The sequence below is a fragment of the Haematobia irritans genome, chromosome 2 (genome assembly GCF_050003625.1).
Source record: "Haematobia irritans isolate KBUSLIRL chromosome 2, ASM5000362v1, whole genome shotgun sequence".
Taxonomy (NCBI): Eukaryota; Metazoa; Arthropoda; class Insecta; order Diptera; family Muscidae; genus Haematobia; species Haematobia irritans.
Genome location: NC_134398.1, coordinates 95,017,778 through 95,038,891, shown reverse-complemented (window position 1 = coordinate 95,038,891; position 21,114 = coordinate 95,017,778). Strand labels below are relative to the sequence as shown.

General features: G+C 37.8%; 2 protein-coding genes and 1 pseudogene across 2 annotated transcripts; all 3 read right to left on the bottom strand.

Moving 5' to 3' along the window:
* Positions 1-1,965: 1,965 nt before the first annotated feature.
* Positions 1,966-4,979, bottom strand: LOC142224804 (uncharacterized). Its single transcript, XM_075294588.1, has 4 exons — positions 4,777-4,979; positions 4,078-4,716; positions 2,307-3,684; positions 1,966-2,232 (listed from the first exon to the last, which is right to left on the bottom strand). The coding sequence occupies exons 1-4, from the start codon at positions 4,977-4,979 to the stop codon at positions 1,966-1,968; spliced, it is 2,487 nt and encodes an 828-aa protein (XP_075150703.1).
* LOC142224803 (uncharacterized) lies at positions 4,976-6,487 on the bottom strand. The gene has a single exon (XM_075294587.1). It carries the CDS (start codon positions 6,485-6,487, stop codon positions 4,976-4,978), a length of 1,512 nt encoding a protein of 503 aa, XP_075150702.1.
* A 5,991-nt stretch (positions 6,488-12,478) lies between these two features.
* LOC142223358 (cathepsin F-like) lies at positions 12,479-13,519 on the bottom strand (annotated as a pseudogene).
* Between the last annotated feature and the right edge of the window lie 7,595 nt (positions 13,520-21,114).

Below are 21,114 nucleotides of genomic sequence, written 5' to 3'. Positions count from 1 at the left end.
AACCAAAATGACGATTTTATTATTTTTTGGTCAATTTATTTTTTTTAACATTTATATGTTATATGTTTATGGAAGTATTTCTAAATTTACAGATAAAGATAAAGAAATTAAAGAATAAAGATGAATTGGATGAGCAAACAATTCAAAACGAAAAGGAACAGTTGGGCACAAAAAGGGTGAGTGAATGCGTAGCACCGAGAAATAAAATAAATAAAAACACAAGGATTTAGTTTTTCTTTTCAATAATGTTTCAATAAAACGTAATTTTATTGAATTTTTTGGGAGATTAATTTACCTTTTACAAAACAATCGTTGGACGGTCGTAATCCAGTAACGAATAACAACAAAAACTTAGACGCCGCAAGACGGTAATGGCGCGACTCGTTAGAAAAAATGTAACGAATTGTGCTGAAAGCACAGAGCTGCATCCTGAGCTTAGGGTACATTTTGTAACGAGGGGGAAATTGTCATTTTACAATATTCTAAGTCCCCATCTAACGAATAAGTTTTGACCATACGAATTTGAACTTAAACATTCCGCCCGCCTTGCAACATCCAGCCATGTTGTAATTGAAATTCTTAATTCATAGAATATTACATATATACAATATATTAATATCAAAATAAATATAAAATGCGATGTCAGTTTCATTTTCAAATTGAGCAATTTTTTTTTTATTATGAGTTCATGTATTCATTTTTTCAAACATCTTCAAACTTAACTAAATGCTCGTAGAGCCGTTGACCCGGAGGGTCTGCAGTGTCTGGGTTATTGGCCAGGATGACCTACGACACTTATGGTTGACATTGACCTGACACTACCCAGCCAAACATCGTTAGCTGCGCCAATGGGAACCCAGGACTCGAAAACATCTGTGTCTTTATAACCCGTGCGTAGACATCGGGCCGTAAAACCAACCCCACCCCGGAAGGACGGTAAAACATTGGGTCGGCCAGCTGGAGACACTCGAAATGTTCCCGTATCGAATCGGGAGCCAACGACGATGGGGTGACAACACGGGTCAGGTCTGTTACCCGGGCAGAAAAACACCAATTTACTTCCAGCATTGTGTCGGGAGTCAGCAATAAGCGGACAAAATGCGTCCTGCGTCGTCATCGCTGAGACAAGCCGTAGGCTGAGGGCTAGACTGCTACAAATCATACTGTACCCCGCACACGGGACGAGGACAGCTCGGACAGGAATTCGACGATCGGACAAGACAAGCAAGAGGACCATAGTGGGACCAAGCGTGACGGTTGGTTGTAGAACCAACATCGGACCAGATGTGGGAGCGGTATTCGTGATACAGTAAGCGGACGAGTTAACGGAACTTGACTTTGACTTTCTCTTCGACAAGGTTTGAGCGGAAGGACGTCGTTGCTGGTCAAATGAATGTAGCAGCGTATGGTGGCTCTCTCCACATTCGCGGCACCTTTCGCGACTATTGCAGGTCGATCGCACGTGAGACCTGCCCAGACAGTTTGAACACACCCGATGCAACACTACTGTGCGCAATCGCTGCTCTAAACGCATGTTCAAAAATTTGCGACACGACCTGAGACTGTGACTTCGCCTACATAACACACATACATTCGAGTGCACTCTTTTATTCGCACCTGAATTCTTTTGGGCAGTCCACGTAGGGGATGACGATGGTTTGGCTACGTTGGTTGCGGATACGTCAGCGGGAGCCGTATCCGCCCCCGACGGAGGGACAACTTTCTGCGTCGGTACTACCCCTTGTGAAGAGGCGACGACTGGGGTCATCCCGACGTCAGGGACCTGCTCGATGGCTGGTAACGGCTCGCGAAGAACCGGTGCAACATTATTTTCTAAAATCTCTCTTTCCTCATCGGACATCGGGACGTCATCTTCGTAGTCAGGGAGAGTCTTAACAATTTCCCTCATAGTTTCCATGGTACTTCGAAAAGAAAGATGACGCTTACTATATGAACAATCGAAAACTATTCGGTCAATATGACCAATTTTACCACCGGTCGTCTTACAACACCGTTTGCCGTTCTCACGTCTGCAACTCTAACGCGACCGTCAGATCCTGTGTGGACGTCATCCACACGACCTAATTTCCACGATGTAGGAGGCAATTGCTCATCACGAATTACTACCAAGTCCCCTACTTCGATATCACGCTGCGGAAATTTCCATTTATACCTTTCAAATATTCCTCTTTCCACCGTAAGCAGAACTGTTGCGACAGCGCCTTCATTTTCCTAAATCGATGCACCAAATGAAGTGGGGATTCCTCCTCTAACTGTTCAGGAGGCGCCAAGATCGGAGATCCTACCAAAAAATGGCCAGGCGTAAGTGCTACCAATTCTTGAGAACTTTCACTCATTGGGCACAACGGCCTAGAATTTAAACAAGCCTCAATTCTCGAAAGAACAGTCGAAAACTCTTCAAATGTAAATTTGAATCCTGATGCATGCTTCCTAAAATGCGTCTTGAAGCTTTTGACAGCAGCTTCCCAGAGACCACCCATATGTGGCGCCCCGGCAGGGATAAACTGCCAGGAAAGCTGCTGAAACTGGTATGCGGAACACACCTTATCACGTCCTTCCTTAAAAACACATCCCAAAACCTTATCCATTTCGCGTGAAGCGCCTACAAAATTTGTACCATTATCCGAAAAAATGGTCTTGGGACAACCACGTCGAGATATAAATCTGTGAAAGGCGGCCAGAAACGTTGTCGTAGACAAGTCTGATGTGGCTTCCAAGTGTATGGCCTTCGTCGAAAAGCATACAAAAACGCAAACATAACCCTTTGTTATCTTACATGCGCGCCCTATAAATAACTTAATTTCGAAAGGCCCCGCAAAATCAACGCCAGTCGTAGTAAACGGTCTGGTAAGTACAGTTCTCTCCGGTGGGAGAGCCGCCATGATCTGCGTACAAGACTTCTTCCTATCCAACAGACACCGTTTACACCGGTTAATAGTCGATCTAATCAAAGATGTTAAACGAGGAATCCAATACTCAATCCGAATAAGACGTAGAACCAACTGGTTCCCTCCGTGAATAGATATGTCGTGAACATATTTCACTAGTAACCTAGCGAATCTACTATTATACGGCACTATAATTGGATGTCGCTCACTATACGACAGGGTAGGACACCTACTCAAACGACCATTCAACCTCATAACCCCCTCCTCATCCAGGAATGGATTCAATGACAACAACGAACTCCTGGAACCTAACGGTTTCTTTCCCATCAAACAACCGTACTCATCTGGATAATGAGCCCTTTGAGAAAGTACAGCTAGACGTAATCTCACTGTCTTTAGTTCGGTTGCCGTCAACGTCGTGTCGTGATACACATTTCGACTAGCATGTGAATAATGGGTCCTGTGATAAAACCTAAATATATATGCGATGACTCGTAGAGCCCTATCTAAAGAAGAAAACCTCTCTAAAATATCCTCATCGTTCGTAAAAAACGATGCGTGAGTCTTGACCGCCCGTACCTCAACGTCAGTCTCAAGAGGGGTCAAATCACCAATATCCCACCGAGAACTATCTGAGCAGAGCCAATCTGGTCCATGCCACCAAAGCGTCGAAACAGCCAACTCTGCAGGCGACACTCCGCGACTTCCCAAGTCGGCCGGATTGTCCTCAGAGCGAACATGGTACCAATTCTGCCCCCCAATATTCTCCTGAATCCTACATACGCGATTCGCAACGAAAGTAGACCACGTAGATGGCGTCTTTCGAAGCCAAGAGCGGACGATCGTAGAATCCGTCCAACAATAAACACGGCGAAACTTAATATCTAGCTCCCTGGCTATAGACTTGTAAAGTCCTGAGGCCAAAACTGCCCCACAAAGTTCCAAACGTGGCAACGATATAGATTTGATGGAGGCTATCTTAGTCTTACAAGATAGCAAATGGGTGAAGATATGTCCCTGCGGCGTAACCACACGAACATATATTACCCCCGCATATGCTTTTTCCGAGGCGTCGGAAAAAACATGTAATTCTACTTGACAGTCTGTGGAGTAATTGACCCATCGAGGAATACGAACGTGATTCACATCCTGTTAGGTCTCGACAAACTTTCGCCATTGTCGCTCAGTTTGTAATGGAAGTGACTCGTCCCATCCTATCTTATCCAACCAGACTTGTTGCATAACTATCTTCACCACTATAATAACTGGCCCCAGCCAGCCAACAGGGTTAAATAGCCTAGCTATAGCCGATAAAACCTCTCTCTTCGTAAACCGAGATTTCCGCCCAATCGGTTTCATATCAAAATAAAACAAGTCTAACTGCGCATTCCACCTAATGCCCAACGGTTTCGAACTACTAGCCTCAACAAATTCCAGTAATTTGGCGTCAACCAAATGGTCAGCTGGAAGCGATTCCAAAATGGCTAGCTCATTAGAAGTCCACTTCCTCAGTTCGAACTTTGCCGATGATAATACCCTAATCAATTGGTCCCTAGATTCAACAGCAGTATCCACGTCATGGTACCCTGTCAAAACATCATCCATGTATATGCACCTTCGTAGAATATGTGCCGCGTGGGGATAGTAATCTTCGGAGTCATCGGCCAATTGCAATAACGTCCGTATGGCTAAATAGGGAGCACAATTCACTCCAAATATCACGGTCTGCAGCTCATAGTCCTGTGCATCTTTTTGAGGGGAGTCCCTAAAGACAATTCGCTGCAGAGAAGTGTGGGCCGAATTTACCCTAATTTGGCGATACATCTGTGTGATGTCGCAATTAAAAACATATTTGAAAAATCTCCACCTCAAAACCAAATAAACCAATTCCAATTGTAATGTGGGCCCCACATAAAGAATGTCGTTCAGACTTTTACCATTTGATGTCTTATGCGAAGCATTAAAGACAACTCGAAGTTTGGACGTCAATTTGTCCGGATTGATTACCGGGTGGTGTGGCAAATAACACACAGTTTGATCTACAGGAGAAGTCGACGACACTGGTCTCATATGTTGCAAGTCCAAATATTCTTTAAGTCCTCTAATTCCCAAAAGCGAAGAAGAGTCTTGTCAAGACCATCTTCCTCCATAAATTCAACAGTCGTTGAAAAAACTGTCACACTTGAAGTGGGAATTGAACCAGTAATGAGCCAACCGAAGACTGTCTGTTGAGCAATCAACGAACCTAAAATACCGGACCGAACCCCCTGTAATATAATTCTGGGATACACGTCTGCCCCCAACAATAAATCAACCGGACGGCTATCGAACAGGTTAGGAGCCAAACGTAAGCCAGGCAAACGCGACATATAATTCCGACTCACTTGGAAAGACGGTAGATTCCCAGAAATCCTAGGCAGGACCAACGCAGTCGCCTCAACCAAGACCGATTCATCTATTGGTGACCCTATACTCACAGGGCAAACACCGCGAGAAGTTATAGAAACCGTTTGATTCACGCCCGATATTGCAGACGTCGCACTCGTTGTCGAAATCCTAAGCAACTTTTGCATCTTTTCGGTAATAAAGGAGGCTTCTGATGCTGGGTCAATAAGAGCCCGAGCCGGGTACGTCATACCCCGATGAACGATGTTCACTTGCCTGGCCGAAGTACCAGACACAATTCCAGACGAAGTGGAAGGCTGCGGGTCACTCAAACCGCTAGAATCCGTAGGACGAGCGGCCGAAACTGTCGAAGACGTAGTCGCCACATTCGTAGAATGGTAAGAATCTCGATGAAGCAAAGTATGATGCCTTCCTTGACACTTCTCACAACTGCGAGATGTAGCACAGTTGTTAACGTCATGTCTACGCGATAGACAATTGAAACAACAGCGGTGCCGCTTCACAGCAGTCAATCGATCATTCACAGAAAGATTCCTAAATCTCTGACAAACACGAAGATGATGGCTTTGTCGTGGACAAAGAACACATATCTTATCTACGGAATCTCTTGAAGAATGGGAAGTGTATTGCAAATTACGCGACCTAGATGGCGAAGATTTCGGAGCTGCATTCGTAAAATGCGTTCGTAGTTTCCTGCCATCAGTTCTCCTTGAAGCATCGATACCCTTCAAATCGCGGAGACACGTGAGTGTCTGAATCCTTTCCGTAAGAAAACGATCCATGTCCACCCAAGACGACAACGCAGACTTATCACTTATACCCTGTTCCCACAAAGTAACACTAATCTTCGGTAGACGTTGTACACACAAAAATATCAAAATCGGATCCCAATCGTTCGTAGGAACGTTATTCACAGCCATCGCCGAAATACAGGCGTTTATACCACGCTGCAAGTTCTTCAATCCAGAACTTGTCTCAGTGTCTAAGAGCGGAAGGTCAAAAAGCAGCTTCAACTGATTGCTGACTAGAATCCTCAAATTGTCATAAGTTTCCTTTAACGTCCTCCAAGCTAACTCGAAACTCTTATCGGTGAGAGGAAATCTTCTTACAATTTCACGGGCGTCGCCACTAGTCTTTTTGAGCAAATGACACAAGCGCTCAATATCACTCATACGGGAATTTCTGACATAAACAGCAGTAAACAAATCCCTAAATGTTGGCCAAGACTGAAAGTCCCCATCGAAAACCTCAATATCGCATGGTGGTAAAGCCAATCTATGGACCGCACCATGGTCAACACCTAACAAAAGAGAACTACTCGAAATATTAACAAGAACGAGCAGAAATATCCGCCACTTCGGCCTGCTGTATAGGAGTTGACGCCCTAGGAACGGCTTTTAGACCGTCTATCTTCCTTTCGATAGAGAAAACAATACGAATATAGGCATCATAAGTTGCCTCATACTTGCCGTCAGCAGATTCTATCGTTCCCTTATCCCACTCTTCCTGAAGATCGTCTAAACACTCCTCATACCTCTCTTTCACTTTCGCCCAGAGTGATTTCGCCTCTTCGTCCTGAGCCCTTAGAGAATAAACATCTAAATTCTCCTCCTTCAATGAGCTAACCCGTGTCCCAAACTTCACAACCGCATCAGCGGCTCTAATGAATCGAGCGAATGAAGTACCTGGCATATCGAAAATAATTTAAAGTCGCAAAAATTTACAAAAACTCGTAAAGTATGTGAAAACGCACTTATCGAAAAATCAATAAATTTGCACAAAATGCCCAAAAATGCGAAAACAAAAATTAACAAAATTTTTCTTTCAGTGTATCAAATTATCAAACTGCACCGAAATTACCACAAAATTTCTTGAAGTGTAAACAATTGTTCGTAAAACAACTACTTCAAACTTAAAATCAAAAATTCCAAACAATGTTCATAATATTGGACTATTTTTCTCTCAGTGTAGAAACAATTAATTTTCGTACAGTGTACCGAACCACAAAATATTTTTCTCCGTGTACAAAAAAATGGGCAAATTATTCAAGTCAAATTCTAAAAATCTCAAAATTCTACTAAAATCTTCGAACTATTTCTCTCAGTGTATGAATGAATTTACGAAAATTACGCTCAGTGTATCGAAGAATACTGCCGCTAATCTGTATCAAAACTTCACACACGAAAACCAGATGATCAAAAAATTCAACAAATTATAAGAAATTATAAAAAATGTCTGTAAGACCAAATGTAGGGTGCACGGACTGTAAAATACACCTCTACACTTCCACGCCAAATAATCTCCCAAAAAAAATTAAAAAATCGCAAATAATAAAAATATAGAACTAAAAATATATACGTAATATATATGATAAAATAAAAATTATACGATCGTACCGGACCGCCTGTAGGGTGCACAGTGACCAAAACGATAATTTTTACTAATGCGCGTAACGCTAATGGGTCATACAACACGAAAACCCAAAAAACTCAATTTCAAAAATTTTTATAATTTTCCTAAAAAAATTTACGACTCGCGGCACCGTGAGGGTTAACAAATAAACCAAAGAAACACAGCTCAAAAAAAAAATATGTATGTATATACGTGTGTGTATCACTGATCATACGTAGGTATGTAATTCAAATGTTGACTGCAGTGACGATTGATGTTTGTTTACAATGGTAATACGACCAACAGAGCCTTTGGAGTCTGCGTGTATTTTGTTATTGTTTTACTTACTTCAAGTTAATGGCAACGTAATTGCAAATAATGTTTTGAAGTAAATACACACAAAAAATTTTTTTCTGGTTCAATCACGAAATTAATTGATCCAATTAATTTTTTAATTGAAATGTCTTCAATCACAGAAATGATAGTATCAATTAAAAAATTAATTGAAGGTCAATTAAAAAATTAATTGATCCAATTAAAAAATTAATTGATACTATTAATTTTTGTGATTGATTTTTGTTTCAATTAAAAAATTTGTTGAATCAATTAAATTTTTAATTGAATATTTTTTAAAACTCAATTAAAATTTTAATTGGAAAAATTTTCGTGAAATTTTTTTCTGTGTAAGCAATTGTCAACGTTTAAATTCACCACACAACACCAATATATACAATAGATTTTTTCACTTTTTATTTTGATTATTCTTTCACTTGAATATCTTTTAGCAAAACGAAATTAAACAAACGAAAGAAACGTACGTACGTATGTAGCAACGAATGTGTGTTTTTTGAAATGCAATTTGCCGTCGGCAAAATGAAATAATTGAATCGATGTTGTAAAACGACCGCGGTTTAAATTTAAAACACTCGCGATTTGCTGAATTATTTTAATAAAACACTGACATACGCACCTGTGTGTTGATATATAATTATTTAAATAAATTTTCAATTTAAATTCTCCACAAATATGGCTGCAAACTGTCTGCTTTTTGTTGTTGCTTCAAAATGATGAGCACCTTCCTTTGGAAAAGAAAAAGAAAACCCTTTATTAATTGCTGCAAGCAAGGATCCGGCTCGAAGGACCAATGAATGCGTAGCACCGAGAAATAAAATAAATAAAAACACAAGGATTTAGTTTTTCTTTTTAATAATGTTTCAATAAAACGTAATTTTATTGAATTTTTTGGAAGATTAATTTACCTTTTAAAGGTAGGTACTATGTTCGGTTTCCGCAGCGAAATCCCATACAAAACCAAAAATGCGAAAAACTACCGAAATATTTTTTCGTTTGTGATACTTTGTTTTTTTTTTCGAGTTGAAAAAGTGACATAAAGCGCATAGTCCCTAATTAGGTCATGTTAAATCCTTCCATATGTTGAGATTAGTTAGTTTGAAAACATGGCGCCATTTGTAATGCGAATTAAGAAATAATTTATTTATTCAAATGATTTGTGTTAAATTATAATGCAAAAGTGGTTCGCGTTGTTATTTAAAATTGTATAGATCGATTGACGAAATAAATATAACATGGAGTGGTATTTTCGTAATAAACTAGCAACCACCATCTAGCCGCCCCTACTACATGATTGAATAGAAATAATGTATATAACACGAAATTTATAGAAAAATGTTAACTCTATGTTAGCTCTATTTAGCGAAGTTCATTTTACAATCGTTTCTTTTTACTGGGCATCGGGATAATAAACACAATTTATGCTGTCATTTCATGGTAAATATAAAGGAGGCAGTGCTATTGATGATGCAGTACTATGGTTGCAACGAATGGAATCACAAGAATAATTTTCTATGTTCCAAAAATAAAATTAGTTGTTCTGAACAAAGTTATACCAAAAATATATGGTAAATGTTTATGCCACATAAATAAAAAGTTATACCCTATACAGGGTTTTATAATTTAGTGCATATGTTTGCAATACCCAGAAGGAGACGAGATAGACATGGTGTCTTTGGCAAACATGCTCAGGGTGGGTTCCTGAGTCGATATAGCCATGTCCGTCTGTCTGTGAACACATTTTTGTAATCAATGCCTAGGTCGCAATTTAAGCCCAATCGACTTCAAATTTGACACAATTATGTTTTTTGGATCAGAATAGAACCCTATTGATTTTGAAAGAAATCGGTTTAGAGTTAGATATAGCTCCCATATATATCGTTCGCCCGATATGTACTTATATGGGGCCAGAAGCCAAAGTTTTACCCCAATTTGGTTGAAATTTTGCACTAGGAGAACAATTAGTAGTATAGTCTAGTGTGCCAAATTTTATTGAAATCGGTTCAGATTTGGATATAGCTCCCATATATATCATTCTTCCGATATGCACTTATATGGGCCCAGACGCCTGAGATTTACCCTGATTTGGATGAAATTTTGCACTAGGATTACAATTACCAGTAAAGTCAAGTGTGCTAAATTTTATTGAAATCGATTCAGATTTAAGTCCCGATTTGGACCTATATGATCACAGAAGCCATAGTTTTAGCGCAATTTGCTTAAAATTTTGCACTAGGAAAACAATTAGTTCAGATTTAGATATAGCTCCCATATATATCTTTCACCCGATTTAGACTCATATGACCAAAGAGGCCAAGTTTTTACTCGAATTTTGTTGAAATTTTGTACAGGGTGTAGAATTAGCTTTGTTGCTCTGCGTGCCAAATTTGGTTGAAATCGGTTCAGATTTAGATATAGCTCCCATATATATTTTTTCTGATTTCGAGAAAAATGATCAAAATACATTGTAAAATCGTCACTGTTAGTCGAAAACTTGTAAAAATGACTCGAATTGAACTTTATTTCTAATAAATATCTATCGCCATAGGGCGTTAACCGATTTAACCGACTTAAATTTTAAGTCAAAAAATGTCTAAGAAGTCTTAAATATATTGTCGGTTCAGATTTAAAAGTATGTATATGGGAACATAAACCTTCATATATATCACCCAATAAATTTGGAGGATTTCAGATGGTATCGAAAATGTAGATCACAAAGTGGTGCATATATAGTCGGCCCGCCCGACTTTAGACTTTTGTTGCTTTTAAATTTCACTCAGCGACATTCATTGTCCATATATCTTGCATTTTATCAATTCAATTTTATTACGTGACTGAGATATTCTCTGGTATAGATCTCTAACATCCCTTTGTGACGAATTATAAGTCGGGAACAGTGACTTTGGCTTAGGAACTACCCTTGAACGTGAGTTATGGGCTTAAGTTTATTGAATTTGAATATGAACTTTACATTATACACTATACTTTCGTTTGACAAAAAATAATAAGGAAATAACAATATCGTAAGACGAAGAAAAAATAAAGGGTGATTTGTTAAGAGCTTGATAACTTTCTTTTTTAAAAAAACGCATAAAATTTGCAAAATCTCATCGGTTCTTTATTTGAAACGTTAGATTGGTCCATGACATTTACTTTTTGAAGATAATTTCATTTAAATGTTGACCGCGGCTGCGTCTTAGGTGGTCCATTCGGAAAGTCCAATTTTGGGCAACTTTTTCGAGCATTTCGGCCGGAATAGCCCGAATTTCTTCGGAAATGTTGTCTTCCAAAGCTGGAATAGTTGCTGGCTTATTTCTGTAGACTTTAGACTTGACGTAGCCCCACAAAAAACAGTCTAAAGGCGTCAAATCGCATGATCTTGGTGGCCAACTTACCGGTCCATTTCTTGAGATGAATTGTTCTCCGAAGTTTTCCCTCAAAATGGCCATAGAATCGCGAGCTGTGTGGCATGTAGCGCCATCTTGTTGAAACCACATGTCAACCAAGTTCAGTTCTTCCATTTTTGGCAACAAAAAGTTTGTTAGCATCGAACGATAGCGATCGCCATTCACCGTAACGTTGCGTCCAACAGCATCTTTGAAAAAATACGGTCCAATGATTCCACCAGCGTACAAACCACACCAAACAGTGCATTTTTCGGGATGCATGGGCAGTTCTTGAACGGCTTCTGGTTGCTCTTCACTCCAAATGCGGAAATTTTGCTTATTTACGTAGCCATTCAACCAGAAATGAGCCTCATCGCTGAACAAAATTTGTCGATAAAAAAGCGGATTTTCTGCCAACTTTTCTAGGGCCCATTCACTGAAAATTCGACGTTGTGGCAGATCGTTCGGCTTCAGTTCTTGCACGAGCTGTATTTTATACGGTTTTACACCAAGATCTTTGCGTAAAATCTTCCATGTGGTCGAATAACACAAACCCAATTGCTGCGAACGGCGACGAATCGACATTTCACGGTCTTCAGCAACACTCTCAGAAACAGACGCAATATTCTCTTCTGTACGCACTGTACGCATTCGTGTGGTTGGTTTAATGTCCAATAAAGTAAACTGAGTGCGAAACTTGGTCACAATCGCATTAATTGTTTGCTCACTTGGTCGATTATGTAGACCATAAATCGGACGTAAAGCGCGAAACACATTTCGAACCGAACACTGATTTTGGTAATAAAATTCAATGATTTGCAAGCGTTGCTCGTTAGTAAGTCTATTCATGATGAAATGTCAAAGCATACTGAGCATCTTTCTCTTTGACACCATGTCTGAAATCCCACGTGATCTGTCAAATACTAATGCATGAAAATCCTAACCTCAAAAGAATCACCCTTTATATATGTGAGAAAAAAAACTAGATGAAAATTTATTGGGTATGGAGTGGTGGTACTAAGTATGAGAAATGGTATGGTTTGTATTTCCATGATGGCTGCACAAAAACCTTTCAAAGAGTTGTGCAGACAGCCACCACATGTATGAGTTTTTGGGTAAATCAACATGACCTTTTACTTTAACATGGATTTTCGATGTATTGAAGCGGCATTGTTCTTTGCGTGCATGATAGGGAAATTCATTTCAAGTTCAAGTCCTAAACCTCCAATTTTCTCAATGGCATCATAAGCATTATCGGGCAAACCACCATTACAAGCTGAATCTATTGTATCACAATCTAATAATTCCTGCTCGGAATATCGTTCCAGTTTATCAGTCCTGAAATCATGCAAATCTTCGACATTGCCGGTAACACTAAAAGCCCAGCAAAAGCCACATTGACCTTTTCTCTCCAATCGAATTCTTTGGACAATTCAATGTCTGGAATTTCAGTTTAAGGAGTTAAAGCAGCATTACCCTCATATCGTTGCCATATGCCGGTACGTTGTTTATATTCGGTACTGGTCAAATCAGCAAATTCAGCGATACCATATATGGCACTACCACGCTCATTTGCATTCAAATCCTGTATGATTTTTAGATTTTGCTTGAAAATTCTCACACGCATTTGTCTTTCCATGGTGGTGTGATAACGACGATTTTAAGATATTTGACTTTATTCAAACTATGATGATTTTGTTCCTTATGTGTCTTCTTTTCGGCATATTCCAATGAACGAGTAGCGTTTTTCACCAATTGTTTTGTTGCTGAATTAAGTTTGTTGCTGAACGGATTGTCAATTGCTTCAGATGTAAAAGTTTGCATAACAAATTGACGGAATCCATTTGGATTATTATTGTCCAGTGCTTTGTGAGATTTGGTTCAAAACAATTCAAAAACTGGTAGAAAAACACTTCAAAAAAATTATTATGAATGCGTGTATGTAAACAATCAGCTGCTGCGTATGTATACGTAAAAATATTATGACGTTTGGCGATGTTGTCAATTAAATTGCTGAGAAATAAACGCAGAATAGTTCCAAAATAGCTGTTTTCTTCGTTCGAAATCTATTGTCAACACTCTCATTTTTCAACGCGAAAGAATGGTTAAGTGAAGTTTTTTTCGTGCCAACAAACATAGTACCCACCTTAAGGTCGGTACTCTGTTTGTTGGTGCGAAAAAAGTTCCACTCAATCATTGTTTCGCGTTGAAAAATGATAGTGTTGACAATATATTTTGAGGGGAAAAAACAGCCATTTTGGGACTATTTTGCGTTTATTTCGTCGAAATGTATTGACAACATCGCAGACTGTCACGAAATGATTACATATACATACGCAACTAGTGGCTCGATTTACACACACACGCATACAAAATAAATAATTTGAAAAAGAAGAAGCAGGCAAAGTTATTTTACGAATATCTTTGGAATTTAAAAACTAATTTTACAGTGCTGCATTTTATTTTTTGGAACATAGCAATTAATTCTTGTGATTCCATTCATTGCAACCTCGGTACTATACATGTTGGTTGAAGTGCTAATGCTTGTTTTGGAACATCAATTGCTGTGCCTCCTTTTGTTTAAATTATGTTTTGTGTTTATTATCCCGATGTCCAGTACAAATGAAACTATTGTAAAATATAATTCAAAATATAATAAGCTTTTATTTTGTTAACATTTGTGTTTAAATTTCATGTTATATATGTACATTATATTCTACCATATAGTAGGGAGTGGCTAGATATTGTTGCTAGTTTATTATGGAAATACAATTCCATGTTATACTTTGTTTTATCAATCATCAGATTACATTTTTAAATAATAATCAGATCCACTTTTATGTTATAAATTCACAAAAATCAATTTAATAAATAAATTATTTCTTAATTCACATTGCAAATGGCGCCATGTTATGAAAATACTGACTACGCGAGTTACGTCAGTTTTTCAACTCGAAAAAAAAACCAAGTACCACAAATGGAAAAAATTTCGCTAGTTTTTCGCATGTTTTGGTTTTGTATGGAGTTTCAACGCGAAAACCGAACAGAGTACTGGCCTTTACAAAACAATCGTTGGACGGACGTAATCCAGTAACGAATAATAACAAAAACTTAGACGCCGCAAGGTAATGGCGCGACTCGTTAGAAAAAATGTAACGAATTGTGCTGAAAGCACAGCTGCATCCTGAGCTTAGGGTACATTTTCTAACGAGGGGGAAATTGTCATTTTACAATATTCTAAGTCCCCATCTAAAGGTGGGTACTATGTTCGGTTTTCGAGTTGAAAACCACTTTATTTTCGCGATTACTTTTCCTTATATAATCAAAATTATAAATGTAAATAAACATATTCCTGTAAAGTCTCGCCGAAATCTATAGGAAAAAGAATCTGCGCGTCAAGTGAGTTAATTTATCTGCTTCATATTGAAGTGTTTTAATAAAGTAACCGCGAAAATTTCAACATGAAAACAGAACATAGTACCTACCTTAACGAATAAATTTTGACCATACGAATTTGAACTTAAACAGTGAGTTAAATTTTGTTCTAAAAATATCGAATATATTTTACAATAATTTAAAATTTCCATTTTTAAATTCTTCTTTATTATTTTTTTACTCCACAGGATGAACCCATAAAACTTGGTAATATAAACACTAATTAAGGTAACAGAATGTTTGTGTGTCAAGATGGTCAATTTATCAAAATCAACAGCTTTGGTAGATGTGTATGAAAAATTTTGTATACGTTTTTACTTCGTTAGTTGTACATATTTCAAATAAATAAAATTTAAATTTAATTAAAATAAAAAAACAATATGGTTCTTTATTAAAAGTGTCGTAGAAAATATTTCTAATAATCAATTTATCAATTTGATGACATCGTATTGATGAATCGATTACATCAAATTGCTAAAATCGTAATTTTTTCACGATTACTTTTCTTTAATAATCCATTTTAAGGAAAACAAACTTTGTGAAAATTTGCTTTGGGCTATTCCCTATCTCGTTATAATGAAATCTGCATGAAATCGGCATAATTTTATGCATTTTTTTACTGATTTAGTTTTCATTTTAGTGAAAAAATGACGATTTTAGCGGCTAAACTCGAACTTAATACCCACCTTAAAGTGAAAACTAAATCATTAAAAAAGGCATAAAATTATACACATTTGTTGCAGGTTTCATTATAACTTGATGGGGAATAGCCCAACAGCAAATTTTCACAAAGTTTGTATTCCTTAAAATGGATTATTAAAGAAAAGTTATCGTGAAAAAATTACGATTTTAGCGGCTAAAGGTGGGTATTAAGTTCGAGTTTAGCCGCTAAAGTGAAATAGTTTTCACTTTAGCGGCTAAACTCAGTAAAAAAAGGCATAAAATTATACATATTTGTAGCATATTTTATTATAACTTGATAGGGAATAGCTCAAAGCAAATTGCCATAAAGTTTCTATTCCTTAAAATGGATTACACAGGGGAACAAAATTGAACTTTTTCGTGTTGATTTGAAATTTGTACCAAATTATTAGTAATTAGGGGTCGCTGAATCCAAATCTGCTGTTGGTTTTTTCTATCAGCTCGATTTATGTTATGTTCAAAATTAAGGCACTTCCGCCACATATTGGAATAACTTGAAAACGGTTCAATTATTAAATTAAAAAAATGAGAAAATCCCTTACAATATTTTCTTTAAGCTGTCTTTACATTGTTTTTCAATTTTCCAAATAGTTTTAGAGATATCGTTCAAGTTTTGCAAAAGAATTTTTTGACAAAAAAAATTTTTTATCTTTAAAAAATCCTAAAAAATCAAAATGGAACAACAATTTCAGAAACAGTTAGCTAAATAAATTTCCAATAAAATGAGCTTTATTTCATTACAATCGGTGCACAACTTTTGATTTTATTCACGATTTACTGAATTGATATAAATCGCGATTTCCATACATAAATAACATTTTCTAATGGGTAAGTGTTTGTATGTAATAAGTTTATTTTTGTTACGGTTCTGTTGATTAAGAATGGAATATCAGTTTTAAGGTTAAGGTGGGTATTAAGATCGAGTTTAACCGCTAAAAACGTCATTTTTTCACGATTACTTTTCTTTAATAATCCATTTTAAGGAATACAAACTTTGTGAAAATTTGCTTTGGGCTTTTCCCCATCAAATAAAAAAATTTGCAACAACTATGTATAATTTCATGCATTTTTCTTACTGATTTAGTTTTCACTTTAGCGATTTTAGCGGCTAAACTCGAACTTAATACTCACCTTCATTTGGGACGCTGAATCCAAATCTGCAAATGGGTTTTTTCTATCAGCTCGACTTTTCGAGATATACCGTTATGTTCAAAATTAAGGCACTTCCGCTACACGGATGAAAAAGACTGTTTTTCATATGTTTGGCTATAAACATTATATGTTTGGAACACAAATTTTTAAACACAATATTTTTGAGTGCAAGCATATAATGTTCATAAACTAGCATAACATGTTTGGGACATATATGTTAATATGTTAGAACATATTATGTTTGGGACATAAAATGTTTGTAAATATAATAGCTTGGATGCAAACATATATTAATTTGGAAATAGCCTATAAACATATATGTGTTTAGTAGCTTGGAGCGCTATTTAACAGGGAACGATATTGAATTATGTTGGTGGTTGTTGCTTGTTATTACAAAATTAACATTTTATTTTCCCTTGGGCAATTGATCAGCTACTTCTTTGATCCTTACAAACTGTGTGGTCCGCTGTTCGAATCCCCGTCCGGCAAAAGGTAAAATTAAAATAAAAAAAATTATAAAATTGAATAATTTCTTCTACAATGTTTGTATTACAGAAAAAGGTGCTAAGAACTAAAAACTCTCGTGGAAGTGAGAAAGATTTGAGGGAATATACAATTAGGCAGAAACAAAATTTTGAGCATTCAGGTCGAAAACCTATGTTGTTAGCACCTATATTACCTGTTTATTTTCATAATTCATTATGATTGTAAATATATAAATAAATAAATAAAATTTTGAGCACAATATTGTTTGGGAGAATTTTTTTTAAGCATATAATATTTTTATGTTATGTTCACATAATAACATATTGTTTTTTGGAAGACAACATTATTGAATTTGGATGCAAAAATACAAAATGTTTGGAACTTAGACTACCCAAACATATATTGTTTAGACCAATATGGTTTCAAACATATTATATATTGGAAGAGATCAAACATATAAATGTTTGGGCAACACCCAAAAATGTATATGCTTGAAGCAAAATATGTTTGGGAGTATATGTTACAGAAGCGATTTTTGTGAGGATGTACATATATTGCAAAAAAAGTTAGTTAAATATATTTCGAATAAAATTAGTTTTATTTCATTATAATCGGTCCACAACTATTGATTTTTTTTTTCATTTCTATCAACTATACTTTTTTATTTAACACAAAAAGATAAATTTTAAGAAAAATAAAAACTTTGAATACACAAATATTACAATGTAATTACAACTCATCGAAAAATTTTCTTTTATAAGATTTTCTTAAATAATCTTGTTTAGAGGGATTATTTTTAATGCTCCAGCAATAGTCCGCCATCATATGCTTATTCCAGTGTCCCTGGTACCGCTCCTCTATAGTGCGGATATCTTGATGGAAGGTTAGGTTAGGTTAAAGTGGCAGCCCGATTAATATTCAGGCTCACTTAGACTATTCAGTCCATTGTGATACCACATTAACTAAAAGTACCTATAACATATGGGCACTTCTAGTTTTAACCGCTGAACCTTCTCCATTATTTTTCTTCGCTGAACCAACCAGATTGTTCCAAAAACATTAGCAGACTGCTTAAGTTAACGTTTTCCAGATCCGCCAGTAATCTGAAGCTATATGCTCCTAAAAGTTGCTTGCGCTTTACATAAAATGCAGGACACTCACACAAGAGGTGTTTAATTGATTCTTTTTCCTCCGCATCATGACAGCTCATACAATAGTCATTATAATTCGCGCCAATAGTTTTTGCAAACTCGCCTATCAGGCAGCGACCCGTTATAGCAGATATCAGGAGTGATATCCGACGTCTCGAGAACATTAGCATATCTAGTGTGCGGTTTAAGTTTAAATGGGGCCATATTTGCTCGGTGTCGTTACAACCCTTGCAATTCTCCCATCGAATATTGGCCATCATAACAGCCTTCTCACGCAGTAAGAGCTTGCAGGTAGCCAGGGGCATACCAACAGATTCTAGTTCCCCTGGAATATGTAAGGTAGTCCCTAGCCTTGCCAAGTCATCCGCTTCGCAGTTTCCCGGTATGTTCCTATGGCCAGGCACCCATATTAGGTGAATATTGTACTGCTCAGCCATCTCATTGAGAGATTTGCGGCAGTCGATGGCCGTTTTCGAGTTGAGGAACACAGAGTCCAAGGATTTTATTGCAGGTTGACTGTCTGAGTATATATTAATGCCCACATTTTTTGGAACATTACTTCTCAGCCAATTCGCCACCTCTCTTATTGCTAATATTTCAGCCTGAAAAACACTACATTGATTAGGTAATCGCTATTCGAAGTTCCAGATCATTAGAATATACTCCGAACCCCACTTGTCCATCCAATTTGGAGCCATGAGTGAAGAAATCTATATATTCTTTATTCCCCGGGGTCTGTGTGCACCACGCCTCACTGTTGGGGATTAGAGTCTCAAACTTTTTGTCGAAAAGTGGTCTCGCCAAAGTGTAATCCACTACGTTAGGCACATCTGGCATTATTTTGAGGACCGAACTGTGACCGTAACTTTTTCCCGACCACAGCGATAGCTCGCGCAACCGCACAGCCGTTGTTGCAGCTGACTGTTTGGCCAAAATGTCTAAAGGCAATAGATGCAGCATGACATTAAGGGAATTTGTTCCTGTCTTGCTGAATGCGCCTGAAATACACAAACACGCCATACGCCGAACTTTATCTAAACAAGTCGGTTTCTGAAGTGCCGGCCACCAGACTACAACACCATATAGCATTATAGGTCTAACCACCTCCGTGTATAGCCAATGCACAATTTTTGGTTTTAGTCCCCACATTTTTTTTCTATTGCTTTTTTGCACGAGTACAAAACTACCTTTGCTTTTCTCGCCCTTTCTTCAATATTAAGCTTAAAGTTCAGCTTCTTGTCCAAAATAACGCCAAGCTATTTTGCACACTCACCAATACCCTCTAAGGAATAGGCCTAACCATGGGAATTTTGCGATCTTTGCAGTACATGACTAATTCTCTCTTTGCAGGATTTACCCCAAGACCATTGTCTTTCGCCCACTTCTCAGTCATCCGGAGGGCCCTCTGAATAATATCTCTGATTGTGGACGGAAATTTTCCCCTGACTGCCAGAGCCACATCATCTGCGTATGCCACCACTTTTATCCTTCCTTTTTCTAGGGTAACCAGCAACATTATTTATAGCAACATTCCCAAGAAGAGGTGATAGAACTCCTCCTTGGGGAGTGCCTCTGTTCACATACCTTTGTATGTTTGCTTGTCCTAGTGTGGCTGAAATACGTTTCTTCATTAGCAGTTCGTCTAACAGCCTGAGTATACATGGATCAACATTCAGAGTTGTCAGTCCATTTAATATCGATCTCGGATGGACATTATTGAACGCCCTTCGATGTCTAGAAACGCCACGATTGTGTATTCTTTGACAGATAGTGAGCTTTCAATAAAGCCGACTAGTTCATGTAATGCGGTCTCAGTAGGCCTGCCATTCGAGTATGCATGCTGTCGTTTCGAGAACAAACTTGAATCGATGCTAGTTCTAAGATAAATATCTATCATCCTCTCCAGAGTCTTAAGTAGGAATGAGGATAAGCTGATTGGTCGGAAATCCTTCGCCCTCGAGTGAGAGGCTTTTCCCGCTTTAGGTATGAAAACGACTTTTGTTTCCCTCCACTTTCCTGGAATATATGATAAGTTAATACATCCTTTATATATCGCCGACAACCAGGGGATAATTTTGTCAGTTACTGCTCGTAACTCCGCCGGAGTAATTCCATCAGGTCCGGGGGATTTGAATGGTCCAAAGCTATTTAGCGCCCATCTTATTCTAGTTTCCGATACAATTTCCTCGACAGGAAACGACCGCTGAGCAACTGTGGCAACGCCAGTACATGGTAAACCGTCTGATTTCCAGGAAAATGTGTATCCAATAGTACCTCCAGCGTCTCCTCACTGGACGTTGTCCAATTGCCCTCCGATGTTTAATGAAACCTGGAGCGGAGTTGGTGGATGCTAGAACCTTCCGTAGTCTGGAAGCCTCGGACGTATTCTCAATACTGCTGCAGTAATCATTCCAAGAGTTATGCTGAGAATTTCTCAGTTCTCGCTTGTATCCTCTCAGATTCTTCTTGTAAGCGTTCCAGTCCTCAGGGGCTCTGGGGGACTTTGCCTTGTTAAAGAGCTTCCTGCAGGATTTCCTCATATTACTTAATTCCGTAGACCACCATGGTGGTCGATTTTCCCCCTTGGCTTCCCTCTAGGGCATGCAGCTTTCAGTGAGATGTTGAAGGCCTTAGTAATCCGCTCCACTGCGTGTTCGATATCTTGCACATTTCTCATATTTGTCTCTTTCCGGTATCATCATATTGAACGATTCCCTATACCTATTCCAGTCAGCTTTCCTAACA